Genomic DNA, 24,668 nt, shown 5'->3' with positions numbered 1-24,668 from the left:
GTAATTCATTTTTATTATAAATAGCGGAAAAACATTTACAATCTTATTGCCGGGCACTTAAAAGAAGGAAACAAGAACAAAAAACAATTTTCTCATTATTTTTCGTTGATTATTGCGCAAAAATTTCGCTTTTCTTTTCATTCTATTTATTTAAAATTTAAACTTAAACAAAACAATCGCATATCGTAAATATTTATTTAATAATTGTTTTTTATTATTATTATTAATTATTATTAATTTTATGTAATACATTTTCAACGTGTTTTTTCTTTCGATTTTAAAATACAAATACTTATGACGTAAGTGTGTTTGTGTTTGTTTTTGATTTCTTGCGTTTTAAATATTATTATTAAATTGTAATTAATTTTTATTATTCATAAAATATAGCGATAGTGTGTGTATGTGTGTAAGTCGGTAATATGTTTTAAGGCAAGATAATTGCAGCTGATAGTTGTCGCATGTTGCATGCTGCATGTTGCTGGTGTGTCGCATGTTGCATGCTGCATGTTGCTGGTGTGCTGCTCTGTGTGTTGCTGTTGTTGCCTGCACTTTTAAAAGCCCAAGAAGCTGTGGCTTAATTGCACTTTCGCTGGCGACACTTGCAACACATGTGAGAAAGCCAGCAGCAACATGTTGCTGTTGTGTTGCATAGGTTGTTGTTAGTTGTTTTGCTGAGTTCTGCTGGGACTTCTGTTGATTTCTGCTTATTGTGGTGTGCTGATGATGCTGGGATGCTTGAAGGGTTGAATGAATTTCTTCTATATGTTGCATGTTGTTGGTTGCGGTTATAAATACAGTTCGAAAAGTGGTTACAACTCAATAAAGATGATATTTTCTTGCATTACTGCAGCTCAAAGTATATAGCTGTTGTTTTCTTCAGATTTGGCACCTTTAAGAGCTGCACTTTGTTGTTCACTGCACTGCGGGTTGTTGCACGTTCTCAGCTATTAGATGTTGCAAGTTGCAGGCTGCCTTAGGGTGCCGCCTTCATCACTTTCCGAAGCAGCCACGCCCACAAGTGTCCATGTGTAGATTTCTGGAAGTATTATTGAAAATATGGTGGCTGCTGTTGCAATTGTTGCCACTGCTGTATATGCTGCAACTGCTGCTGTTGTGCTGCGCCTGCGCAACATCTGCATATTTGTGTTTGCCTGCTGTTGTTTGGGGGCGTGGCAAGTGCATTGTATAGACCAGATAACCGAATAGATTGAAACCCAACACCTGAACTTAGCATTCCATTCACTTTAATCGCTTGTCGTGGCTGTAGATTGCATCTAGTGGTTTAAGCAATGTTGCAGTTGCTGCTGTTGCAGGTATTTATATTGTATATATGTATTTAGAGAGTGGTGCATGAAGAAGTAGGCGGGGTGTGTTGCAGTTGCCTCATCAGATCCCATTCATTCATTATGTGTGTGTAAGATATAGCTGTGATATTGCGTGCTGTTGTTGGTGCTGCGGTGCTTAGATATCGGTTTTACTTTATATATTGCTCTGTGTGTGGTTTTTATATATATTTATATATATGTTTATGTGGTATTTTAGCTTATCGCCAAACACACTGACTACATCTACAAATAGAAGAGAGAGAAACGGAGAAATAGAGAATAATTCGTGATGTGGCAAGTATATTACAATTATTCATGGAAATACTAACAAAGCGCTTCACACTGCCAAAAAATGTATATATGTATATTTGGTTTTAGGTATTCATGCGGGTGTTCTGATAATGTGATAGAGCTTTTATCAATAGAGTCGAGCTTTTTATTTGGTAAATTCGGGGATATCTATTTCTTCTGATTGGTAGGAAACAGTTTATCTGCCTAAATGGTATAATTAAAACCTTGGAACGCTAAACAACAATTCACTGTAAATACAGTTCACTTGAATAAATCATTTGCATAAGCTACTGTCTATTGTAAACTCGAAACTAATGTATTCCAGGGGGCTTAAACTTTCCCTACTTATCTATATTTATGAGTTAAACTCATTAAATCTTGTAAGAAGCTTATCTCACATTGGGGGTTTTTTAAGTGCAAATATAATATACTCTTTCTAAGTAATTTTTCCCTAGTTCTGGAAGTTCCCTGTATTTTCAATTTCACTTTTCCTTTAAAGACCTTCAGTATTTCCTATAACCAACACCAATAAAAATAACTGATTTCAAATAAATATAGTTAGCTTAATCCATGCATTGTATTCCTTCATATGTAGTATGTATATTTACACGCGGAAATTCATAATCATATTGGTTTTTTATCAGTTTGACCCATATTGACTCATATGTAACTCATATGTAACTAATTGTATATAAGAAGTTAGGTGTTTTACTGTATTTATTAGAATTTTGATATGGGAAAATACCCCTGAAAGCGATGATTTAATGAAGATATACAAGTTGTTCGCTACACTTTGAAATTCAAGTGAAAGTAAATTCGTTGGAAAAGCATTGAAAATTACTCTTAGTCTGCGTTAAAACCATATTTAGCTGAACCCGAAAAGTTTTCTGTGCGCTGGGGATGGAGTGTATCGATGGAAACTTGGGAACTTGGTAACTTGGAAACTAGAGCTCTGGAGGGGATGTGGCTGGTGGCTTGTGGCTTGTGGCTTACCTGTGCTGGCGCAGATTGTCCCGCTGCTTGAAGTACTTGCCACACACCTCGCACGAATAGGTGATCTCGGGGGACTTGTGGGTGCGCTCGTGGATCATCAGGTTGTACGGCTTGGTGAATCGCCGCTGGCAGTACTTGCAAATGAACTCGCACTTCGGACGCATCTTGCGGCGGAAATCGGACCGGCAGTCATCGTTGTCGATTCGCATTACAGCAAACATTTTGACAGGCGGTATGTGTACTGGTGCCCGGGCGTTCGAGGTTGAGGTTGAGTGTGCTGCTTGTGAGTGGGGTGCTCGATGTGTGGCGCTCTGCTGCTCTGTTGCTCTCCCAGTTGGCTGCTCCCGCTCTCTGTAAATGGTGATTCGTATGTGACTGACTCCCGCCTGGCGGAGCTCTCTACGCTGCTCTTTGGCGTTGGGCAATGGGGGGCTTTTCCACTCAATTGGGGGACTATTTTCTCGCCTCTAATCGCTATCTGTTCAGATAACACCGCGCTTAATTGCTGCCTTTTTTGTGGCTGATTGGTTGGTCGGGTGAAGAGCGGCAACGTCGCTACCTCCACTTCCTCTCTTCTTCCCCTTGTCTTGTCCAACGTCCTGGCCTGGCCTGGTGGCGGCTTTATCTACTTTGGCCCGTATATCGCGCTCGTGCTCTGTGATTTCGCCTCTCCGCCCCCTGCTCGTTTTGCCACGGATGACCAGTAGGTGGTGTTGCGTTTCGGTGGGCGTTATTTATTTTCCCTCTCCGCCGACGTTTAGGTTTGGCTTTTAGTTTATGGCGCACTTTAAGGCAGACACCTAAAACAGAGGGAGACGCAAGGTTTAAATGAAGTTAGCAACGCCTGCGACAACTTTTATGGGTCAATAAATTTCTAGCCGAATATATATATATATGCATATTTATATGTAAATGTCCCAGCTTATATCCAAACAGTTGCGGTCAACTTGATAGCAAGGCAAGTTCGGGATTTAAATAAAATAATTGTTTGAAAGTACTATTTGTTAGCAAGGTATGATGTACAACAGTCGCATACCAATTTTCGTAACATTTCGTGGAGAGGAACCCAAGTTACGGTGGTACATCAAGCTGTAAGTACACAGCTAAACTATTGAATCCAACCAATTTATGCACAAGCCGAAGAGCCATTATTTTGACCACAACCGCGTACATATTATATCCACAAATAAGTCAAGATCACGCAACATGAAATCGCCAATGACTCCAATGACTCATTAAAGGCAACCGAATCCGCACCTCGCACGCGGTGTTGACACTTACAAATCACCTCGACGTCCAGACAACTGTTTTTCACAGTTGCTAACCTTCGGCGGGCTTTATAATGATTTGTCTTCCACGACACCAACGATTGTTCACCGCTGTCTCTGGGTATATATACATTTAATATATATGTACATTTTCTTTAAAAACTTTAGCCAAGTTCATTGACGGAAGAGCACTGTACCTACTTCCGCAAACACGAGTATTCCATTAGTGGGCTGGGCACTAAGTTAGTAGTTTAGTTTGCTAGGTCGAAGAAATGGCATTTGAACAACAACTTTCTTTACATCCTACAAAATTAAAATACTTTTGTTAAAACCCAGATATGTTATGCTGCTTAACTACTCAAACCTTTATAAAACCCTTTTGAAAGGGATGCCTACATGAAAAAGACACCCCATACCAATTTCGGCAAAGTTATGACCATTTATACCCAAGTTCCCATGGTCGGTTGGCATTTCTAAATTAAGTGAGTCATCTCGCAGCCTTCGGCAAACACCCCCGTCGCGTTATGGCCAAGTACAGTTGCCAAATTCTCCCTGTTTTTGGCCACTTCATTAAGGTGGCGCTGTAACAAGTTTATTTTTAATTGGCGCCTTGCGTAGCCGATTGAAATTTATGCCCAACGATGCGTATTCCCATAAGCATTCCGCTCCTCTCCCTTCCCTTTACCACCAACGTGCGGTAGTTAACAACTGTTATTTTTTATGTAATTTTATTTTTGTCATTTCGGCGCCGCTGGATCTCTGAAGCTCTGGCTTCTTTCGCTGGCCTTTTCTTTTCGGGATATATATTTCCCAGATTTACTGGCCTTTTTGTTTCGCTTGGGGTATTCGGGAATTTTTCTGCGCGAAACAAAAGCCAGCGCTGACTGGTAGCGACAAGCGTCTCGGCAAGACCCGATTTCGATATTTATTTATATGTTATGGTGCTTTCAGCTCGCAGCTGGAACACTTTTGGGACTGCGGCGACTGGCAATGGGAATTCAGATTCATATTCGTATTCGGATTCAGAATCGGTATCGGAATGGGATTGGGATTGGGATTGGGAATGGGAATGGAAACGGGTTCGGTCGGGGAGCTAACGTTGACAACAAAAGGCAAACGTCACAGCGGGTGCTGCACCGGCCGCAGACGGTACGTAGTTATTGTCATTATAACATTAATGCCCACTAAACATATTCAAATTATAACACTGAGTCGCGCTCGAGTCCTGCACTCAGAGAAAAAACCCTGTAGTTGTACTTCAAAGTATAATAACCGCGTGCAATGTAGCTCGTAGGTATCTCTCTTTGCTATTATGATGTTACTTTTAAAGATAGCTCTTTAAAGCAAGTAATAAATGTCACTTATCAAGCAAAATTCAAATACCATTTCCCAATTTGATACCCCGCTTTCGCCCAGTGGGTGAGGTGCACGGGTTCGGGCCTGGGTCGCTGATCGCATTGGTCATGTCTGGCGGGAGACTGGGTATGGGACTCGGGAGTTGGGACTCGGCTGAGATCGGCTCAAAGGCCTGGCCAAAAGAGAGACTCCTCCAATGTTAATTTGTGTACACAATGTGGCGTCACATTGGCATTTTAACGCCGTTAATCATGCGACACAGGGCGCCTGCATAAGGCCATCCATTCGATATGGATTCTTTGGGTCCGGGTCTCTCCGCCTCGATCGGTCTCGCATTTGGCCATGCTTTGCTTTGGATTTGGACTCGTACTCGGACTCGGACTCGGCGCATTTGGACGTGGATTTGTATTAAGCTTGTCTCTGGGAGCGTGGGCCTAAGTGGAGCACCATTAGCCACGGGTTGCTCTCCGGGGTTAAGCACTCTATTTGGCCATTTGCTGGATGCGTCGAATGACGATGGAATTGTCTGCCGTCTATAGGATGGAGCAAAAGGGGGAAGGGGGCGGGGAGAGACCTTCGAGAACAGTGAAATTCGAGCTGACAATTGAGTGAGCCCATCAATTTGGAGGGTTGAATGAACTGGGCTGGGGCATTTCAACAATAATGGTGTTGAATGGCACAAGGTCTTACAAATATTGGTACAATTATATAAGCAACGCAAAATACTAAGAGATGTCAGCTACTTTCTGCAGTTATAATCCCAATCTTTTGATCAACTTGGTAAGTCTTTCTAATCCGTTGAAGATCCTCGCAAAACAACCTGTGCAAAGTCATGGCAAATCCAAACGGGCGTTCCTTGGCACCTTCTCCGATGCGGGACTTTAAACGATCTCCAACTGTTAGTATTTGGCAACTGGACATTGCAATCCGCTTATGCGAAAAACGAACACCCACAGAAACGGAGGGAAAACTGCCCAAATATTGTATAATAAACTGTTGTCCAACGCAAAGATAATCCCATTAATCCGCACTGAAAATAATTAGTGTTGTACACACACACACAGTTTTTAGACAGCAAGGTTGAAACCTGAAGATCTGAATATATGGTGATCTGAAGATCTTGAGATCTCTGGGAGATCTTTTGCACAGCATGATCCTGACTCTGGACTTTGGGTTTCCGTGTGAAGGGCATGCGAAAGGCGTTAATGCTGCGTGAAATTAGATTTGCAGCGATGGGAAAGAGAAATAAAATGGCAAACTGCAAACAGAGAGTGAGATTATACGAGTATATGGCCAGATCTCTGGTAAGAGAAGTAAGTGCGTCGGGGACTTCCACGAAACTCGAGCCTCGAGAGTTACACTTTAACACCCCGAGATAAATGTGTAGCGGTATGGGCGATAACAGGCTCAAAACTGGGTCCAAAAAAAAAAAAAGGGCTCAAAGCAGTGACACACACGTCGCAGGACGAGGGATATGGTCGAAAGCGATTACCACACTTCTTTCACCTCGCATCGTGGTCATCCTTTTATATTTTTTTTTGTAGGAGGCGGACAGTGAGTTGGCAAGGTGCCATTAAAAATTACAACCGAAAAGTGAAAAGAAGAAACCGAAGCGAGAAAAAATGACAATAAAAGGACATAAGGCTGCGAAGACAAAGGCACCGAAGTCCATTTGATACGAATCTAATTGTGCTAATGGCGCAGAATTCCCAAGAAAAACACCCACACACCCGAGGTCCTGTCCTCACAACAGAACCAATAAGTCGGTGGAAACAATTAGGATGTGTGGCACTGCCACTTCAGCGCGAACAAAGGAATACCTTCGTAACCCCAAACACAAACACACCATAACACACCAAGATACAAAGATACAATGCGTCAAGGTATGGGCGATCTTTCATAGATCCATTGCAAATCGGATGGGAATTTCGTGGCCGATGTAAGTCGATTTCGAACGCTTCTCACCTTCGGCCTGAAAGATATGACAGTTGCTCAAAAGTCGGCGCAGATTAGCTGCCAGCTGAGCCCATTTACCGTAATCGCTTAGCTAATTAGACTCTAATTGATGGAGCGCAGCGGGAGGTCCAGACGAGGTCAAAGATCAGACAGGCGGGAAAGAAATGGTCGCGAGGAAAGCGGTAAGAATTCCAACGGTATTCGAAGCGTAGAGCATGGAAATCGAACAAAACGTCTCACAGCAACTTACTTCTATATAACTTATAAAATTTAAACAAATTTTGCAATATCGTAAAAGTTAGTCCCACTTCTAGAAAGTTTTTTTTTGGAATATGCGTTCTGAATTCTCCGTTTTCCCACCCCATTCATTGGAATTTTCGCACAAGTGTTAACTATCAGGTATTTCAAAGTATCTGAGTTTGACGCCACTTTTTGAACATCTGTTGTTAGCTTGAGACCGTACTCAGTGCTATTTCATAATCGAATGAATAAAGCCCAACTCCATGACTCATAGGTAAAAAACTTGTACCAAAACGGCTGATGATGATATGCCAGACATTCTTCGCGATGATTTGCCGTGTTTTGTGCGTTCGCGATCAACCTTCGACAAACTAGGCTTTTGTCCAATCAAAAGAAGTTTCTCAACGCTGACTCATCAAACTTCTCAACTTCCATTCTTTCGATATGAACAAATGCCGACGGCTTTGAAAGTTTTCAATACTTGTACTTCTTTTCTCGCACAATTTTAAAGTTGAAACTTAAGAAATTGAAACTTAAGAAAATGAGAACAGGTTGAAAGTTTAGGATACAACAACAAATATTATTTGTTTTAAGAAAATTCAAAATAAGTGTTTTATAATTTTTTTCCAAAAAATAATAGAAAATGTTTGTTATTTTGGAAAAATGTTAAAATTCTTTGTTGAGAATTTATTCATTTCGAAAATGCGTTATATATTTGTACTATATAGTGAAAGATCAATAAACTTGGATGTATTTTGATGTAGATCACCGATTTTGAGGAATTCGAGTAAAGATTTGTGGGTAAAAACTTTTTACAATCCAATAGGGAAATGTTCGGACTTGGCGTCCGCCATTTTGGCAAATGGCGACACTTTCTCACGCACACAGAGGCCGAAAAGCTCCGTAGGCCACACGCACGCCATATTAGACGCATCGCCCTCTCTCCCTCTGGCGCACTAAAGTGCCGAAGTGAGAGGCCCGGGCAGAAAGAGAGGGCGATACACGCACCCGTGTTACGTGTGGGGTTTTCTTCTTCTTATCTTTGCTCAGTTTTCAGTTGTCCAATGAAAGCGGCGTAAAACTGGTAGCGAAACAAGTGTGGAAGGGGGAAGAACGACGAGCAGAAGAACACGAAGAACGCCATTGAAGAGAGGAGCTGAAGAAAGACTTACCCAATGAGATGTACTGGAGTTACGCGTTCTTCGGACTCGAGTTGAGACTAACAGATTGCTTTAGCTGACTTTCAGTGTCGTGCGATTTTCGTATGTCCGTAGAATGGATAGATCGATTTGTATCTTTGTTGAAGGTACTCGCGAAGGAAATGTTACTGATGTTGTTACTGATACTGTTACTGATGAGAGGGAACTATATACGCACGCTCGAGCGGCACAAAGTTGAATGAATGAATGCTACTAATAACTGAAAGAAATAGTAGTCGCCTCTGCTGCCGTCCTCTGTCGGCTTCGCTGCCGGCGTCGCTGCTGGCAAGTTGAGGAAGCGAGATCATCGCTCTGTCCCTGTCTGTTACTCAATTCGGTGGCACTGTGTGAGTGTGTGTAAGTGTGTGTGAGTCATCCGAAGAGAAACGAAGCAAAACGAAGACCGGTAGCCGAAGCTACTGCTCATGCGCAGCGCTCGCTAGCCATCCCTTTCGCTCGCCCTAAGTTCTTATGCGTAAGCACAGTAGCTGGCAAACGGAAGCCACAAAATGGCGTCTCTTCTAACGGAAGCCAAGCACAAAAGCCACAAAATGGCGTCACTTACCTATTGCGAAAGCACGAAATTCCGTTTGCTATTTGGCAAGGCACAAATAATATGCGATTTCTGTTTGGTAGCACTGTGTTGGGTAATATTATTAATAAAATATATTTCACTTCCGAACGCTTCTGTGCGCGAGAGTCAACTGCAAAGTTACGATCGAAAACTTCAGCTTGATGGGTTGAACTTTTTCTGTTTTCCTTTTTTTATCGTTACCCTCTTTTTTACAGCCCTCTCTCGGTTGGCTGTCCCTTTCCCACCCACGGCTTGGGTCGCGGCGAACGAGTTTTGAGTGTTTCAGCTGATTGGTCGGAGGAAAATGAGCTAAAGAGCGAGCTGAGAAAACTGGAGAGTGAGCGAGCGAGAGAGGGCTACCTGAGTTGAGTGGTTTCGAAGGCGTTACCTGAGTTGACTGTTAATTAAGCTTAAGTAAGCCAACATTTCAATTAAGTTTAGGCGACTAATGAGTGAAAGGTGTGCTGTATAATGCGGGCTGTAATAAGCCTGCGATTTCTTTGGATTTTCGATGACTTCCTCTCTGTCTTTCTAGCTGCTGTTTGGTTAAAAAGGTAACTTTCTTTCACTTATACCTGTGCATATTTTTATAGATGTGGGCGTGGCTTTGGGCGGCGCTCTGTCTGTCCCACTCTTTTGCGCCCTCTCACTCGCTCACCCTCTTTTTAACTGCTTCTTAACCCGTTTTGCGAGCGAGCGAGAGGCCAAATATAAAAACCAGTGGCAGAGCAGAGCAACCGTATTACGCAGTGCTCAATTTTTAGTGTATTTATCTTCTTTTTTTCTGTGGAGCTCCATTTTGTTTTCAGGGCCTGGGAAACTTTTTTCTCGCATTTCCTTTGGCTTTGCCGCCTCCGCCTTTGTTGTCGGTCTTCTGCTTGTGTGGCCTCTTTAGACCCGAAAAATAATACTACAAAAAAGACCATATTGATGGTCTGTTTATCTTTTCTGCCTCGCCATATCTGTTTATCTTTTACGATTTCTCAATGAAATCTGAAAAACTGTGTCTTTCATTCAGCAAGAAACTTCATTAACTTAACACCCAGTGTTTTTAATTAGGTGCGCCAGAAAAGGATTGTTTTTAATTAAGTTTTCGCCTGTCCATAAAGTTTAACAAATTATTTTCGACTGCTTTTGGGCATTTTTAAGTGCAATCCGTTGGCAACTCCACTTTGATGGCTTCATCTTTGTCCGCCTCGCTTTTGTTTCCCTCCGCTTCCATCTGTCTTATTGTTTTTCGGATCAAATTTGCATATTTTAAATGGCCAATCAGCAAACTCGAAAAGGAGACGTATCGACAATTGCGAGGAGCTTCCTTATGAAGGAGAAACTAATTATTAACCCTCCAAAGAAGAGACTGACAAATGACTTGGCTTACTTGGCAATTTTGAAGACTTTGTTTTCAGAGGCCAGGAATCTGATGCAATATTTCACTCGTTGTGAAAAGGTTATTGCTATATAAAAATATAAAATTTGGTTCAGCGTAAAGCACAACCTTAAGCTCTTGTGCACAGATGCTTAAAGGAAATGTTCACTAAGAATATTTTAGGTATTATCATAAACAAATTGATATATGTATTATGGAAACTATTACGATTTATTTTATTATGAATCGCATCCTTTACTCATCTATCATCTTCAGACAATCTGTCACTTAAAAGAGCCCAACATTTTGACAAATACCTCGCAACTTTCTCAATCTAACAAACAAATAAAGTTAAGGCCAGCAGAAATTCCAGCGACCCAAAACTTGTGCCCCAGACAGTGCACACAAAAGTATTAAATTTCATTAATTGCCAATATTAAAAAGGCAAACAAAATCGAACAGCAAAAAAAAAAAAATGAAGATTGGTGAAAAATTAAAAATTCATACGGCAGCGGTGCGGTCACATAAATTTCGGAGGAGGCAACAAAGACCACAGCTAAGAAAAGAAAGATGCAAAAAATTATAATAAATATATATACGCGAAGATACACGGATGAATCTGTGGAAGCAGGCAAATGTCGAAGACGTGGGCGTTGAATGGGATCCGTTGGGGTTTTTTCGGATTCAGTTTTTATACTTTTTGGTTAATAATAATGAAACTGGACCGCAGCCACCGCAGCAAGGCGTTGTCAACAGTTGGCGACGATGATGCTGATGATGCCGATGAAGCTGATGATGCTGATGATTCCGGTGATGACGAGGCCTCGACTTGGCTCCATCTTCATCTCTTCACTTCTTCATTTGGCACACGGTAGTTGGCCGGGTTGTCATTTAGCTTCAAGACTCTGGTTCTCTGCCAAGGTGTGTGAGTGCTGAGAAACTGGGGGTATCACCTCACTGCGGGAAAAGTGATAATACAGCTTACAAGATTTAATGTTATTAAGTATAATATAGCTTACAAGATTTAATGTTATTAGGTATAATACAAAATGTAGAGGTACAACATCTTTCTAACTTCTGCTTTTCATAGGAACAAGGATGCTCATGACTCATGGAAATTCAGTGCACCTTGTGCGCATTTTTTCCGAGTGTACCCTCGCCCCACCAAAGTCGTGACTTGATTTATTTTTTTGGCCCAGACTGGTGTGTTTTCACATAAATCTGAATTATGGTCCGCTGGCTCGTAAAGTCGCTGGGTGATGTGTCTATTTTAACAGTTAGTCGGGGGACGGAAACCGAACGGCGAACGGCGAACGATCTATCAATGAATCCGCAGCTGAATGAATTGGGCCCCAAAACAAAACTTGATCGGATCCTCATTTGATATGCAGCTTCGATCTACAGTTTGTATGCTAATTCTCGTGTCGTTCGGTTTTCGGTTACAGATCGCGTCCATTGTTCATTTTTTGGCTGTTTGCCGAGCGGTGTTTTATTTAATTTTAATTTTTATTTCGTAAATTTTAATTTTGTTGTCACTTCTGTGGGAGCAGGCGAGGTTTTTCCACTCGCCCGCCGTCCGATACGCATTGTTTTTTTATTATAATTGGGTGCGGTTCGCAGTGGTTCGGTAGTATTTCTGCAGAACTCCATGAGTCGATCCTATTGTTCAGTTATAAAAAAAAAAGAAAAAAAAGCAGTCGCACAATCGCACGAGGAGCTCTCTATATTGTGAGGCAGCCGCCATAGAAATTAATAAAATTTATGGTTTATTGGGAATTCTTGTTCGTTTTTTCGGTCATTAATTTGCCATAAAGAAGTAGGCAAAGTGTGTGGCAAAAGCTTTTAAAGTGGGCAGACAGGCGGAAATTCATTGTTCAAATGAATGTTTGTTCGTTAAGTTTTTAAAATCAATTTCGAACTTGATAGCTTACTTAGGATCTTCGGCTGAAGATGAACTCATTTGGTTTTAATCCCCGAACACATACGCTTTATTTATTTGATTCGATTCCAATGCTCAATGGGTTAAATGATTTCCATAGAGGTTTCTTACCATATAAGCACTCCGCCACTTGACCCCAAGCCCATAAATGCATCCCCACCCTGAAGTGGACCATTGTAACTCGGCTCTCTTAACACTTATCGCTGACCAATTGATCGGAAAAGGTGTCAACCCATGTCTCTTTGGTTTTCAAATAGGAATTCCTCACCTCCCTCGCCGCTTTGTGCTTAAAAACTTGTAAATTGCGTGATTTTCCTAGGAACACAATACCCATTCTATACAAACCACCAGCCCACATTTATTCCAGCATTTTCACCTGGATTCTAAGTGATTTACGATCGTTTCAGTTCTTTTTCCTTAGCGCCACACGAACTTCCGTTCCCAAAGTGGGGGTTATAGATACATAGTATCTGAAAGGTGTCGCCTGCGTGGGTGTCTCGATTTCAATTCGAAATTAATAGGACAGGGTACCCTTTGCTACACTTACTGTTAGGTGCACAGAAAACAAAATAGTAGTAAAACTAAATTTCCCTTTAGAAACTAATGTATTAAGGTAAAGATACATTAAGTAAGGTAAAGATATGTAAGATACATTTTGGTTGCAACTATTTTTTTTGTCTGTAAACCCAGTCCCACCAAAGTGAAAAGACCAAAAAATGTTTTATTACATTGATTTGCATTTAAATCGATGTTGGCGGCGGCGTCACTCTTTCCGATTTTGGATACAGTGGGTGCCCTTTGGGGCTTACGCGGGGGGATAGACCGATGATTACGGGCACAGCGAGCGGTCAAAATGTTGACAATGATCCCAGATATCCCACACGGCGATCGGCTCGAAACCCAAGCCAAAAAAATCTTAAAAGTTTTCAATGAATTTGTTTCTCCCTCCATTCCCCTCCAACATTCTATCTTTTGAATGGGAAGCGCCGAAGTTTTCATCCTTCAATCTGGAAACTTTTTTCTTTTGTATATTAGATCATAAATTATGGAACCTTGCATATATGACAAAACAAATAATTTTTTTTTTTTTTGGTCTGTCGTGCTTCCAGTAGCCACCCCGCTGGGTTTCGAGCCCCCACTTCGCCCCGCTAGTTGGCCAAAATTTATTGGTTCCCCAGCTTTTATTGGGGGGAATTACAAAGGCGAGGTTTTCGGGAGGACAAAAGGAATCTCTGGGGTAGGTGGCGCCTTGCTTAGGGATTAGAGTCTTAGGATTCTGAGAGGCATCAGAGCACGAAATGGTGGACCCTTCGGAGAGATCCGATCCCCTCACGATTTATGCTCTGAAATGCTTTTTAGCCCGAGGCCCCAACAAAAAACGTAAAATAAAAGAACTCATTTTTCCATTCAAAGACGGGCAACAGGTTTACTTTTCTTGTTGTTTTCTGCTGTACAGTGAAACTTCCCACACTTTCTAGACGTTACAATTATTCGTCCAAGTAAAAAAAGCCATGGTTTTCAGTCTTTGTTGATATTCAAGTTTTACTTTATTTACAGACGAATTTGCCTTGTTGTTCGTTGTAGCTAAGTTCACCTGTGAAGTAAACAATGAGAAAATGAAACTCATTCGAGTACTTGCACAACAACAACAACCACAACAGCGATATCCACAATGAGAGCAAGAGAGGCAGCTGCCTCCCACAAAGCGAAAAGCAGCCGAAGCGAAAAAAACGAAGCCCGAGAAAGCCGAAGGCTCCAATCAAGCACCAACACGAAGAACAACAACAACAAGTGAGACAAGCGACAAGAGTAAGAGCTGCAGAGAGAGAGGCTACCCTTTTGTTGTTGCGGCTGCCAGTCACTCGGTCTCCATCTCATTCTCATGCGCTCTTTTCTTTCTGTCTCACTGGAATGGCATCCAGTGAGAGCAAGAGCGAGAAGGGGATAGAGTTGAAGGAGCCCCACCGTGGGAAATGAACAGTAGTCGTCTTTGGGCTTTTTGCACCACCAACAACAACGGCAATAAGAGCAGTGTGCGCAACACAAACAACAACAACAGCAATGGGTAGCAGCCAGTTTACCGACGTTCCTTCTTCCTCCTGCTTTTTCTCCTCCCACTGCCCCCTCCACCGCTTCTCCCCCTTGCGCTGCGCTTTTGTTACTGTTGTTGTCTTGGTTGAGTGAGCTTTTGCAATTTCTCTGCAGCGCTTTGTTTTTGTTTTTGTTGTCGGCGCATTTCAAATAAGCCTAATAATAATGCAATTTATGCCAAGTGGAAGCAGTGCAGAAAGATGCCAAGTGGATGAAAAAGAGAGAGAGGCGCAGATGGAGATGAAGAGAAAGGTGAAAATCACTAACATTCATTGAAATTACCAAAAACATAATTTGAAGTTCTAAAAATGAACTTAAAAATATTCCTTTAAGTAGTAATTTCTTATATTTCCATAATTTTGGTTTTTCACATATTTACTTTCGCATTCCCAGCAGTTCTTCGAGTGGTCTGCTTTCCAGTTGTTGTACTTATGCCGAATTTCCATAGTTGGAAAATTCCCAGCTTATTTTCCATATATTTCGAGTGGCTGGCTCTGGGGGAAAAACCTTTTAGCACCTCCGTCAGGCCGCAGCGCAAATCACAACAAGTTGCGGGCCAATCCGCGCACACATTTGGCCAAAACACATGCAACGGCAGGAACTCCGTTTTGGCTTATCAGTTACCGGGCCAAAAAGTGGGCAAACAAGGAATCCCGCTGGACATGGTTTAGAATATGGGATATGGTATTTCAGATGTGCAAAGTGGGATGCAGGGGACAACACCTCTTTACAGCGTTTCGAGGGTTTTCCAGGTTCAAATTGGTTTGCTTAGGCTCTGCGTGCGGTTGCACTGCAAAAAAATCTGTTGATTTAGTATTGGTTTTACATGCTCATTTAAGATCCATTGCTTTTAGTTCAAAGGCTGACTAGTCAAGCTCAGAACTTGTAAAAACACCTTTATTAATTAGGGTAATAGAACTTCTTGCACTGTTTTCTCGCAGTGCACGACGATGTAAGAGGTAGTTGTGTGGTAGTTGCGGCGTCGTCGGCGGCTTCTTTGGTCAAGTACGTGCGCCACGGACCTCCGTACCGTTATCTCCGATCGATCGGCGATCGTCGAAGGATAAGGATCGCACGCGCTTGTTGGTGCAACTACACCCTCGTTGTGTGAGTTTGACTGTGTGTGTGTTTGTCCAAGGAGCAGATAACAAGGAGGTGATAATTGACCGCCCAATTGGCTTGGCAACCAATTACGAAACTTATCAGCGGCACCGGCAATCGAATCAAACGATCGTCAAAGCGGGCGGGGTCAACGCCGGTGGTCCAACCGAAGATCCCCCTCTTGCACTTAGAAAAAAATCACACACTGAATGTTCTTACTGTTGAAAAAGAATTACATGCTCCCGAAGAAACTGAATTATAATTTAAATTATTAAGCATATAACGCCATACCAGTAAAACGATGGCATAAATTCAAACATCTTTAATAAAAATAAACCTTTCTTATCAGCGTATTTTCTCGCAGTGCAGCTATCTCCTGCAGAACGAGTGCAAACGAGAGCAACCGCACACCCATTCGCGAGGTGTGAAAAGATCGGGCTGGCTGGTAGGGATATATATACAGATATATGTACCATTTAGCATGCTAAGTAGTGCTTATCAGCGGGGTATACGTTTTATGGGTTGTTTGCCAGGTCGGTGGTTTGGTTCTGCTGCAACTGCCGCACCATAATGTCCTGGTCGTGGGCATGCACCAGCAGAGCCACCTCCAGATTCAGTTGCGCAATGTCCTCCTTCAGCTTGGCGATCGCTTTCCTGATCTGCTGCACCGAACCTGATAAGAAATCGGAGAAAAATGGAAGAGGCAATGGGATTAGCACTACATAGCATTGTGGGTGGTTTCCAAAGGTATTGGGATCTGTGATTTTCTGTTGACCAGAATCAGGGATCTACGATGGCAAACAGACGACGTCCTATCATTGCAGGGCAAATAGAGTGTGAAAGGTGTCGGTGTTAAAGGTATGAGGCCCCCAATCTGAACTATTGTTATATTTGCTTTTTAAGGGAATGCTAATGTTCTGCTCTTTATAATCTATAACAATTCCATTGTGAGAATTGCTACCCTATTATCACTTTTTAAAAATTCTATAAAAAATTTTAACATATTCATGTGAATATTATTTAAAATTTGTCTACTGTTTCTGTTTCATTTTGATGAAGATTCCCTCGCCAACCCCTTATACTCACTACCATCCGACATGGCCTGTCCACGCCGCTCCATTTCCTCCTTCTTGAGCTCCTGCTCCATCATGACCTCGTTGAGCTCTGTGGTCTGCTTCTCCATGTCCTCCTGCAACTGATTCTGCGCCGACTGGATGGTGGACAGCTCAATGGATAGCTCCTTGAACTGCTGAATCAGGGGCTTGAGTTCATTATTCAAATGTTTTTCGCGACTTTCGATTTTTTCCAAGTCGAAAGTGAACTCGCTGTGGAGTTTCTTTAGTTGAGCCTCGGCGGTGTCGGAGATTTCCAAGATGTTTGCTTGTAAGGTCTCCATCTGACTGATGTGGGTCCGCCAATCCCGGGCGTCTGCTTTAACGAACACCTTCAGTTGTGGCAGCACTCGTTCCAGTTCCAGATGCCACTCCTGATGATCGCTCATGCGGGCATCCAACTCCGTCTTCCGCTCATCCAGGTTGACATCTCCAATGGATTTCTTCTGCGGACGATTCAACCAGTTGAGCTGCCGGAAATTATGCGCCTCCAACTCCATGTCACTATCATCACTTAGGGCGGCTGCATTCTGCTCATCCTCCAGTTTCTCCAAAATGATCTCCGCATTGTCCTCCAGATAATCGCCCAGGAACTCCTCCTCCTGGGCGATGTGCAGCTTCTGGTAGCCCACCTGGGCCACCTTGCAGGCTTGCGTGGAGAGCACATCCAGGACAGACAGACAGATGGGTCCAGCTCCACGTATCAGCTTATTGGGCTGGAAATCCACTGGCACATCCTATAATAGGCGGGATAGTATGTAAGAAAAGTATGTAATAATCGAACATAGGATTACTTAATACTCACAATCTCCCCAAGCATTTTAATGATATTGGCGGCCACAGTGTTGGGATCATCGTACTCCTGTGGCCGCTCCATATCCTTTCCAAGTTTCTTGCATAGCCACCAGCATATTAACGTAAACATATAGAATTGCTCTCCGGGATTTGTGGCCTTCACGAAATAGAAACGCGACAGCGGTTTCAGTTTGAATTCCTTAAGCAAATGCTTTTCGTAGTTGAGTAACTTTAACTTTTCCAGTAAGTCATCGGACTGAAAGTTTTGCAGCTGCTGGGATTTCTCCTGTCCCTCATCTTGCTGCATTTTATAGCTCTTATTTTTGTGTTTTTAAATAAAACAGTGTTAAGTGTGAGCCAGCTGTTGGGAAAAACAAAATAGTCGCCAAGGTAACGATATGTGGGTAAACACACAGAGCGCATGCGTCCTAGATCATAACTTTTTAATTTATATTTATTTAAAAACAGTTTTTTAAAGGTGACTAATTTTGTTACCTTTAAACTTTTCTTTTAAATTTTTATAATAAAGTTAAATTATTAAAGCGCACAATATTTAAATATGCGTTGAATTACCGAAAGAGGGCGGCACCTTCAACTCGTTAGCATGCGCTTCAACCAACTTATTTTGCTGCTGCGCTTATAGCGGTTTGCTGTAAGCAAGTAACAGAGACAGAAGTAATATTTAACTTGAAATAAAGCAAAAATTTATAAATAAATTTAATTTTCTTAAATTTGTAAGACATTTTATTTCCAATTTTTAAAAATGCACCTCCTTTCCGGCAGATGACGCCACCTGATTATGTAAGAACACTGTTAATGTGCGCTTACCAGCACAAATCATCCTGTTAAATGTCATCGATCAACACTGGGAGCAATCTATAGCGATAACTTTCACAGTAAAATATCGATACTACGATTGTCGGTTGAAAAATATAAAAACTTGGCGTCTTTTTAAGCAAACGAAATGTACAAAAACCTAGACCTAAACACGCTAACCGTGGATGACATCGTGGAGGAGTACAAGCTGCTGCACGATCGCCACCAGCAGCTTAAAGATCAAAGCGAAAAGGATGCGCAAAGGATTTATGAGCTGAAAAGGAATCTGGACACCGCCCTGGCCGCCGAATCGTATTTGACCCAGGAACTGGAGCAACTGAGTAGCCAGCCGGTGGCCAGCAGCTCTGGAGGGAGTTGTCAGGAACTGGAGGAGCTGCGTCGAAAGTTTAAGGCCCTAAAAGTGGAACAGGATGTACTGCAGCAAGACTACGACGCCAAGGTGGAGGAGACCCAAACACTGAAGGATAAGCTGGCTGCCGCTGAAAAGGAAGTGTCGGATAAGTCCGCCTCCAGGTCAAATGATCTCCACGAGGACTGTTCGGCCCGTTTGAATACCTTGGAGCTCGAAAACTCTGAGCTAATGCAAAAGCTGGCGGAATACGAGGATTTGCGCGTCACAAACACCCTGGCGGTGGCTGAAAAAGAGGTAGAAATATCCCTCAAAAGTATGTAACCATTTAAATAATACCCCGAATTTCCAGAAAACCATCGAGTGTCTGCAAGATCGAGTGAGCTGCATGGAACAGAATCTGAACTGCAAGCGGGATGAACTGGAGGAGAAGCTGCAATTGCTGGAGAGCTGCCAGGAGCAGCTGGTGGAAGCCAATGCCAAGATAGCACTGCTTACTTCAGCCCCTGAAAACAATGGTAGTTAGGAACAACATAGCGCCTTAAAACTAGTTCTTAAAAGTGTTTATTGTACTATTTTTAAAGACCGCAAGGGCAACTCTCTGTTCGCCGAGGTGGACGATCAAAGGCAAGCGATGAAGCAGATCCTGGCGGCCCAGAAGAAGAGCTATCTGGAAATGAAGAAGACCTTCACGGACAGCCAGTTTGAGATCAGACGTCTCAAGCGGGAAAACGTGGCCATGCACACGGAGCTGCAGGCGTGCAGCACAATATTTTGCAGTGCGGACAAGACTTATCAAAGTAAGTAATCCAAATCCACTGGTTTGTAAACCATATTAATTTTCCCCATTTTCCACAGATAAGCTAAATGAGCGCATCCGGCAGCTGATGTCTGCTAACGACAGTCTGGAACGGCAGCTAAATCTCTCCCAGGAGCGACTGCGCCAGATGGCCAGCGAAAAGTCGGTCACCTGGCTGGACTCGATGTTGGATTTCTGCAAGTATGAGTTGCCCCTATTGGTCGACACCGCGCTGGCATCGCTCGGCAATAAGTTGCTGAGCCTCACCAGCTACGGCCTGTTCTTGCTGACCAGTTAGGTAGCCTCCACACCCCTAATACCTAATCCTCATCCCCATTTAGACGCGAAACGGACGAGCTGAAGGTGCAGCTGCACAGCATGCGCATCCAGAAGGCCGGACTGGAGGAGCGAATGCGATCCGTCCAGCAGGAAATGGCACGGTATATACACTCTCTCCTTATTTGCTTTTCCAAAACTAATTGATTTATATTTCTAGCTGGAGGTTTGAGTCCCTGAAATCCCGCTGTGTGCTTATTGATCGCGAAAATCTGCTGACTGAGCATAAGATCGGCTTTAAGCCCATGCAGGCCATGGAGTTTAACATCAAGGAGGCGGAACTTAAGTCTGCATTGCCTCGCATTGTCAGTGTAGCCGCACAATCTCCCTTATCATCAGCTCATTTACATTCTCCAAAAACATCTTTAAAATCAACTGCAGAAACCACAACCAAGTCTCTATCAACTGCAACTGAAATTATTCTTCTTGACACGCCCTTGAAACCTGTCATTAAAGAGGAGTTTGTGGAGGAATTAAAACCAGCACTAAAAGACGCATCCGTAGAAGTCAAACAGGAACTAAAAGAATCCGAAAGCAAGGCATGCATAAATAAACCACCCATTAAAACAATTATGGGTGTTAAAATAAAACAAGAAATCGATTTAAACTTGGAAAAGAAAGACGCGGTTGATAACAAAGAGGAGTTGGAAGCTCCAGAACTAGTTTCCCAACCGCAGGCGAAAGGCACTCCAGTCAAAGCCAGAAATGATGAAGTTACACCTCAAGTAGACAACCACCAAGATGAAAACGAAGAAACGGATTTGAAATCTGAAGAAACCCCGGTCAAACCTTTGATGAAGGGTACCCCAGTTAAGCAACGACTAGGAGGAATAAAAGTAAAGTCCAAAGAAGAGTTGCTGGGAGCAAGGATGCCTGGCATGGTAACGCCTGCAAAGCCGCAGCGCAAGGGCACTCCTGTGAAGCTCATAAAGATGGAAATGGAAACGGAAGACAGTGGCGATGAGGCGTCCAAAGAATCTCCCATCAAGCCAGATGGAACTCTGAGCGTTGAAATCCTGGACAGTTCCACGCCACAAAAACCTCAGCGCAAAGGAACTCCTGTGAGGATTCCCATCATCAAAGACTCGACCAACGCTAATGTGCGTTCCATCCTCAGCAAAAAACGCCAAGTCTTCGGCGAAGATTCGCAAAAGGCGGTGAAGTTTAGCGCAAACGATCCAATTGTCCACAATTTGAGCCCGCTCGAGAGATGTCTAGATGGGGAGACCACCAAGGAAAATGACAAGCCAAACGGAATTGAAGACAACAAGGACGTAAAGCCCATAATTAAGAAACCAAACATCATACGGCGTATTGTTGTAAGCTCCCGTAAACCAATTATGAAATGATTGCATGATTCCGAATGAAAATTTAAAATCGCAATTAGACTTAGAAAAAACTTAACAATTAATTACAACGCAGGGCACAGCAAATCAGCATATTAGAGCATTACAATTATTAGACTATGAACTAAAAGAAACTTAGCAATAAAAACAAATCAACAGTTTATTTATACAGTCGAGCTTCTTATATAAACTACATTAGATGTAAGCAGCAGGCAACTTTATAAGAAGTGTCATACGGAATTCTTTTCCTGGTCCGAGTTCCGTATGACACTTACTATAAAGGTACTGCCGTTGTGCGACCCTAAACTATAAGAGTATATCCAGATTTTCCATATTTTCTTGGGAAAACCATCTTTCTTGTTAACCCACGAATTCCAAAGCCAAAGGCAACTGAAAGTTCTGAAATTTAGAAATGATAATTGAAGTGACTAAATCAAAGATGGATTCTACCTAGGATGCATCTCCCCGTTCATCCGGTTTTGGCATCTCCTCCACAAACGACAGATGATCGTAGATGGGAGCCGTAAGGCAGGAAGTTGACGTCGGCACATCACCCGTATCCCCGTTCTCATCCGCCTGCTCCTTGATCTCTGCGTAAAGTTGATAGGGCAGCTCAGCTGGTAGGGACTCGTAGGTGACATGGTGGGTGCGCGAGCAGGTGGATTCCCTGTGACCAGTGCAATTGCAAATGGAGGTACCTCCACTCACTGGCGTCTCGTATCCATCTGGCAACTCGGTTTCCAAATCCACCGGTGTACATGAGCCGCCATTAGCAATGGGATAGCGCACTATGTCCACGTGATCCACAAACCTCGGGCCACTGGATGATTTTTCGCCACCAAAACAGGGCAATCCCGAGGAGTAGTAGGACAAGTGGAAGAGTCTCTCGCAATGGAGGTATAGATACAGCAACAGGAAGAGGAATGCGATACCCAGAGGCAGCATAAACACTATTATCAACGCTAAGGATCGCTGACTTCGGTGCAGTTCCACGGGGTTACCGTAGAGGACAGTAAAACTGGAAACATTTCCGGGTGGATGTGGCACGGGAACCGCAGAGTCTTTACCATTGATCCTTACGTGCATGATCCTCCGCACCTTGGGCGGTTCATCCGAAGGCGGTTCCTGAGGTATACAGCTCAGGCCATTTATATTGATGTGGGATATATACTTGGAGTACTGGAATAGTCGGAAGAGTTGAGGTTGCATGTGCGAGAAATTCAGCATCCACTGGCAGCTCCAAGGATTGCCATCGATGGAAATGCGAAGCTGTGGATTCCAGAACGGCAGATCAGCATTTTCAGTATCCTGGAAGCTCATCAATTCATTGGATCTCAGGTCTATATGGTGAATGGTTGCTGGTGAAATCAAGCCCAATTGGTAGAGGGACAATGAATGAAAGAGGTTTTCCCGCAAGTGGAGACTACGAAGACTGGTGGTCCTATAAAACCAGGTGAAGTTCAGGTGCTCCAATTTATTTCGGCTCAAATCCAATGTCTGCAGGGTGCTGGGTCCATTTTCGAAACTTATGTTAAACGAAGATAAGGCATTGCCACTTAGGTTTAGATAAATAATATCCAAATTGTGTCCTGGTTGCATGGCAAATTCCTTCAGCTGGCAATTCGTGATGGTTACGTTCACCAGTTTCGCTATGCCTTCAGTCAGGTGCAAAGCTCCTGGTTCAATGGGCGTATCCTCAATGACCAGATCCGTTAAATTCTCTGGCAAGGTCCTTAGGAATCCATCCGTAATTTTTTTTATATTTAACAAACTAAGCCTTTTCAGCAATGGCAGCTGCTCTAGAATTTGAACTTCGTACAGGCCCAAGTCCTGTTCGTCCTGTATAATAAGTTCCTCCAAGTCGGCACCGCTTTCAAAGTATTCAATGTACTTCAGGGAGTTATGCTGCAAGTGGAGTTGCTTCAGATGCGGCAAGTTCTGGAAAGTATTTCCACTGAATGTGCCCAATTCGTTGTCTCTGAAAGCTACTGCACTAAGGTTGGGGATCAGAGCTCCTCCACAGCTAAGTTTTAGTGTGGCACATCCCACAAAGCGTTGGATCTCGAGACTTTCCAGATCCACACAATTGTCCAGGTACTCCAAGCCATAGCTCGAGATTCCCAGTGGTGGTGTCTGAGAGCCATCCAGCGATACATGCCGCTTGCCGGCCACTCTTTGGGCGCCCAAATCGAAGTAGTTCGTCTCCATGGTGCCGTTTTCACTGCAATCTATGGCCAGAGGCAGCCCAAAATCGTTGTGACTCCTTTCCGACGCAGCTGTCATATAGAGCGTTGCCCGAATGACGCAAGCCGTGGGCAACGATATTAATTCGTTCGCGGAAGACATCGCATCGCCAGCTGCCCGCACGTGTGACAAAATCAGCGATACGACGACAACAAGGAAGACGCACTGCGTCATCGCCACCGAAAAATGCGACCTGCCCATCGGAGCGTGTCGCCGGGTATCCGCTGCTAAACTATCAAGCTCATCCGTGTCCGCCCGCCTTGTGTGCGAAAATCAAACTGCGACTAGTACAAATCGCCGAGCGACCCTCACATTGGAAAATTCAAAATGAAAAGCCGAAACACCTTTGGCTTCATTTCAATATAATGCTCCCCGCTGGCCATCTCCGAACATTTGCTACCCTCTGCTCAGAAACGGCGAGGTATGCTGAGTTCTTTCAGCTTTTGGCAGAGCTTGTTTGATTAAGGAAAGCATATCAAATGATTAAGTAAATGTAGTTTGTTTTCAGAAATAGTTTAAGTAGCATAGTTAACAATGCTACGTTAACATAGTTAACATTACGTTCTCAGAATTTAATCTTTTTGATGATTCTATTTAAAAATATATAGCGGGTACCAATTATTCGCCAACTGGATCTTAACAATTCAAGTTGTTTTAATATTAAAAATGATTTCTGAGAGAATCTTTGTTTATATTTAGACCGTTCTCTGCTCTCAGTTTCTCCGCAGAAGAATGCTTCCTATTCTCTGCGCAGTGCACATTTCTTTCTTTTCTTTTTCTTCAGCTGTCATCGGTCCCAATTCTCCCGCCCCCTCAAGTCCACAGACGCCCCCCAAAAACCAGCCGATTCCAAACACTTTTCGCACAGAATCACACTCCAAAATGGGTGGGAAATATGTTTACGTATTTATCCTTCTATACAACACACGATCGATGGGAAAATTATAGGCAAGTGAGTTTCTCAGAAGCGAATTGTTTACATTTGTATTTTAATTGGCAATTGTTGGCTGCGTACTTTGGCCTGGAATGAGATCACAAAATTCCAAATTAGCCACAAATGTTGTATAAAATAAGAGGAAACGTCACCAACGACAACACAACTGTTTAATACTTATAGCCATTAAAAAACAGTAAATCAAATTCTATGGCTA

General features: G+C 43.0%; 4 protein-coding genes across 7 annotated transcripts; 1 reads left to right on the top strand and 3 right to left on the bottom strand.

Moving 5' to 3' along the window:
• Positions 1–764: 764 nt before the first annotated feature.
• On the bottom strand, positions 765–9,337 carry LOC6526744 (protein drumstick). Of its 3 annotated transcripts, none has more exons than XM_015197966.2 (3): positions 9,194–9,337; positions 2,610–3,409; positions 765–1,036 (listed from the first exon to the last, which is right to left on the bottom strand). In XM_015197966.2, exons 2-3 carry the CDS (start codon positions 2,828–2,830, stop codon positions 991–993), a joined length of 267 nt encoding a protein of 88 aa, XP_015053452.1. In that variant the 5' UTR covers positions 2,831–3,409; positions 9,194–9,337; the 3' UTR covers positions 765–990. The 3 variants fall into 3 exon arrangements, with proteins under 3 accessions (XP_015053452.1, XP_015053453.1, XP_002087847.1); XM_015197967.2 differs by lacking the exon at positions 9,194–9,337 and adding an exon at positions 8,602–8,832; XM_002087811.3 differs by lacking the exon at positions 9,194–9,337 and adding an exon at positions 8,602–8,829 and having other exon boundaries at positions 765–1,568.
• Positions 9,338–16,026: 6,689 nt separating this feature from the next.
• Positions 16,027–17,963, bottom strand: LOC6526743 (intraflagellar transport protein 57 homolog). The gene is made up of 3 exons (XM_002087810.4): positions 17,617–17,963; positions 16,786–17,548; positions 16,027–16,372 (listed from the first exon to the last, which is right to left on the bottom strand). Exons 1-3 carry the CDS (start codon positions 17,911–17,913, stop codon positions 16,215–16,217), a joined length of 1,218 nt encoding a protein of 405 aa, XP_002087846.1. The 5' UTR covers positions 17,914–17,963; the 3' UTR covers positions 16,027–16,214.
• Positions 17,964–18,503: 540 nt separating this feature from the next.
• On the top strand, positions 18,504–21,436 carry LOC6526742 (protein Spindly). The gene is made up of 6 exons (XM_002087809.4): positions 18,504–19,089; positions 19,145–19,310; positions 19,377–19,592; positions 19,651–19,792; positions 19,933–20,031; positions 20,088–21,436. The coding sequence occupies exons 1-6, from the start codon at positions 18,571–18,573 to the stop codon at positions 21,274–21,276; spliced, it is 2,331 nt and encodes a 776-aa protein (XP_002087845.2). The 5' UTR covers positions 18,504–18,570; the 3' UTR covers positions 21,277–21,436.
• LOC6526741 lies at positions 21,416–23,818 on the bottom strand. Of its 2 annotated transcripts, none has more exons than XM_002087808.4 (2): positions 21,724–23,818; positions 21,416–21,663 (listed from the first exon to the last, which is right to left on the bottom strand). In XM_002087808.4, the coding sequence occupies exon 1, from the start codon at positions 23,716–23,718 to the stop codon at positions 21,724–21,726; it is 1,995 nt and encodes a 664-aa protein (XP_002087844.1). In that variant the 5' UTR covers positions 23,719–23,818; the 3' UTR covers positions 21,416–21,663. The 2 variants fall into 2 exon arrangements, with proteins under 2 accessions (XP_002087844.1, XP_015053451.1); XM_015197965.3 differs by having other exon boundaries at positions 21,416–21,672; positions 21,724–23,817.
• Between the last annotated feature and the right edge of the window lie 850 nt (positions 23,819–24,668).

This window comes from Drosophila yakuba, chromosome 2L, assembly GCF_016746365.2.
Source record: "Drosophila yakuba strain Tai18E2 chromosome 2L, Prin_Dyak_Tai18E2_2.1, whole genome shotgun sequence".
Taxonomy (NCBI): Eukaryota; Metazoa; Arthropoda; class Insecta; order Diptera; family Drosophilidae; genus Drosophila; species Drosophila yakuba.
The sequence above is the reverse complement of the archived record's forward strand: the minus strand, read 5'-3'. Positions and strand labels throughout refer to the sequence as shown.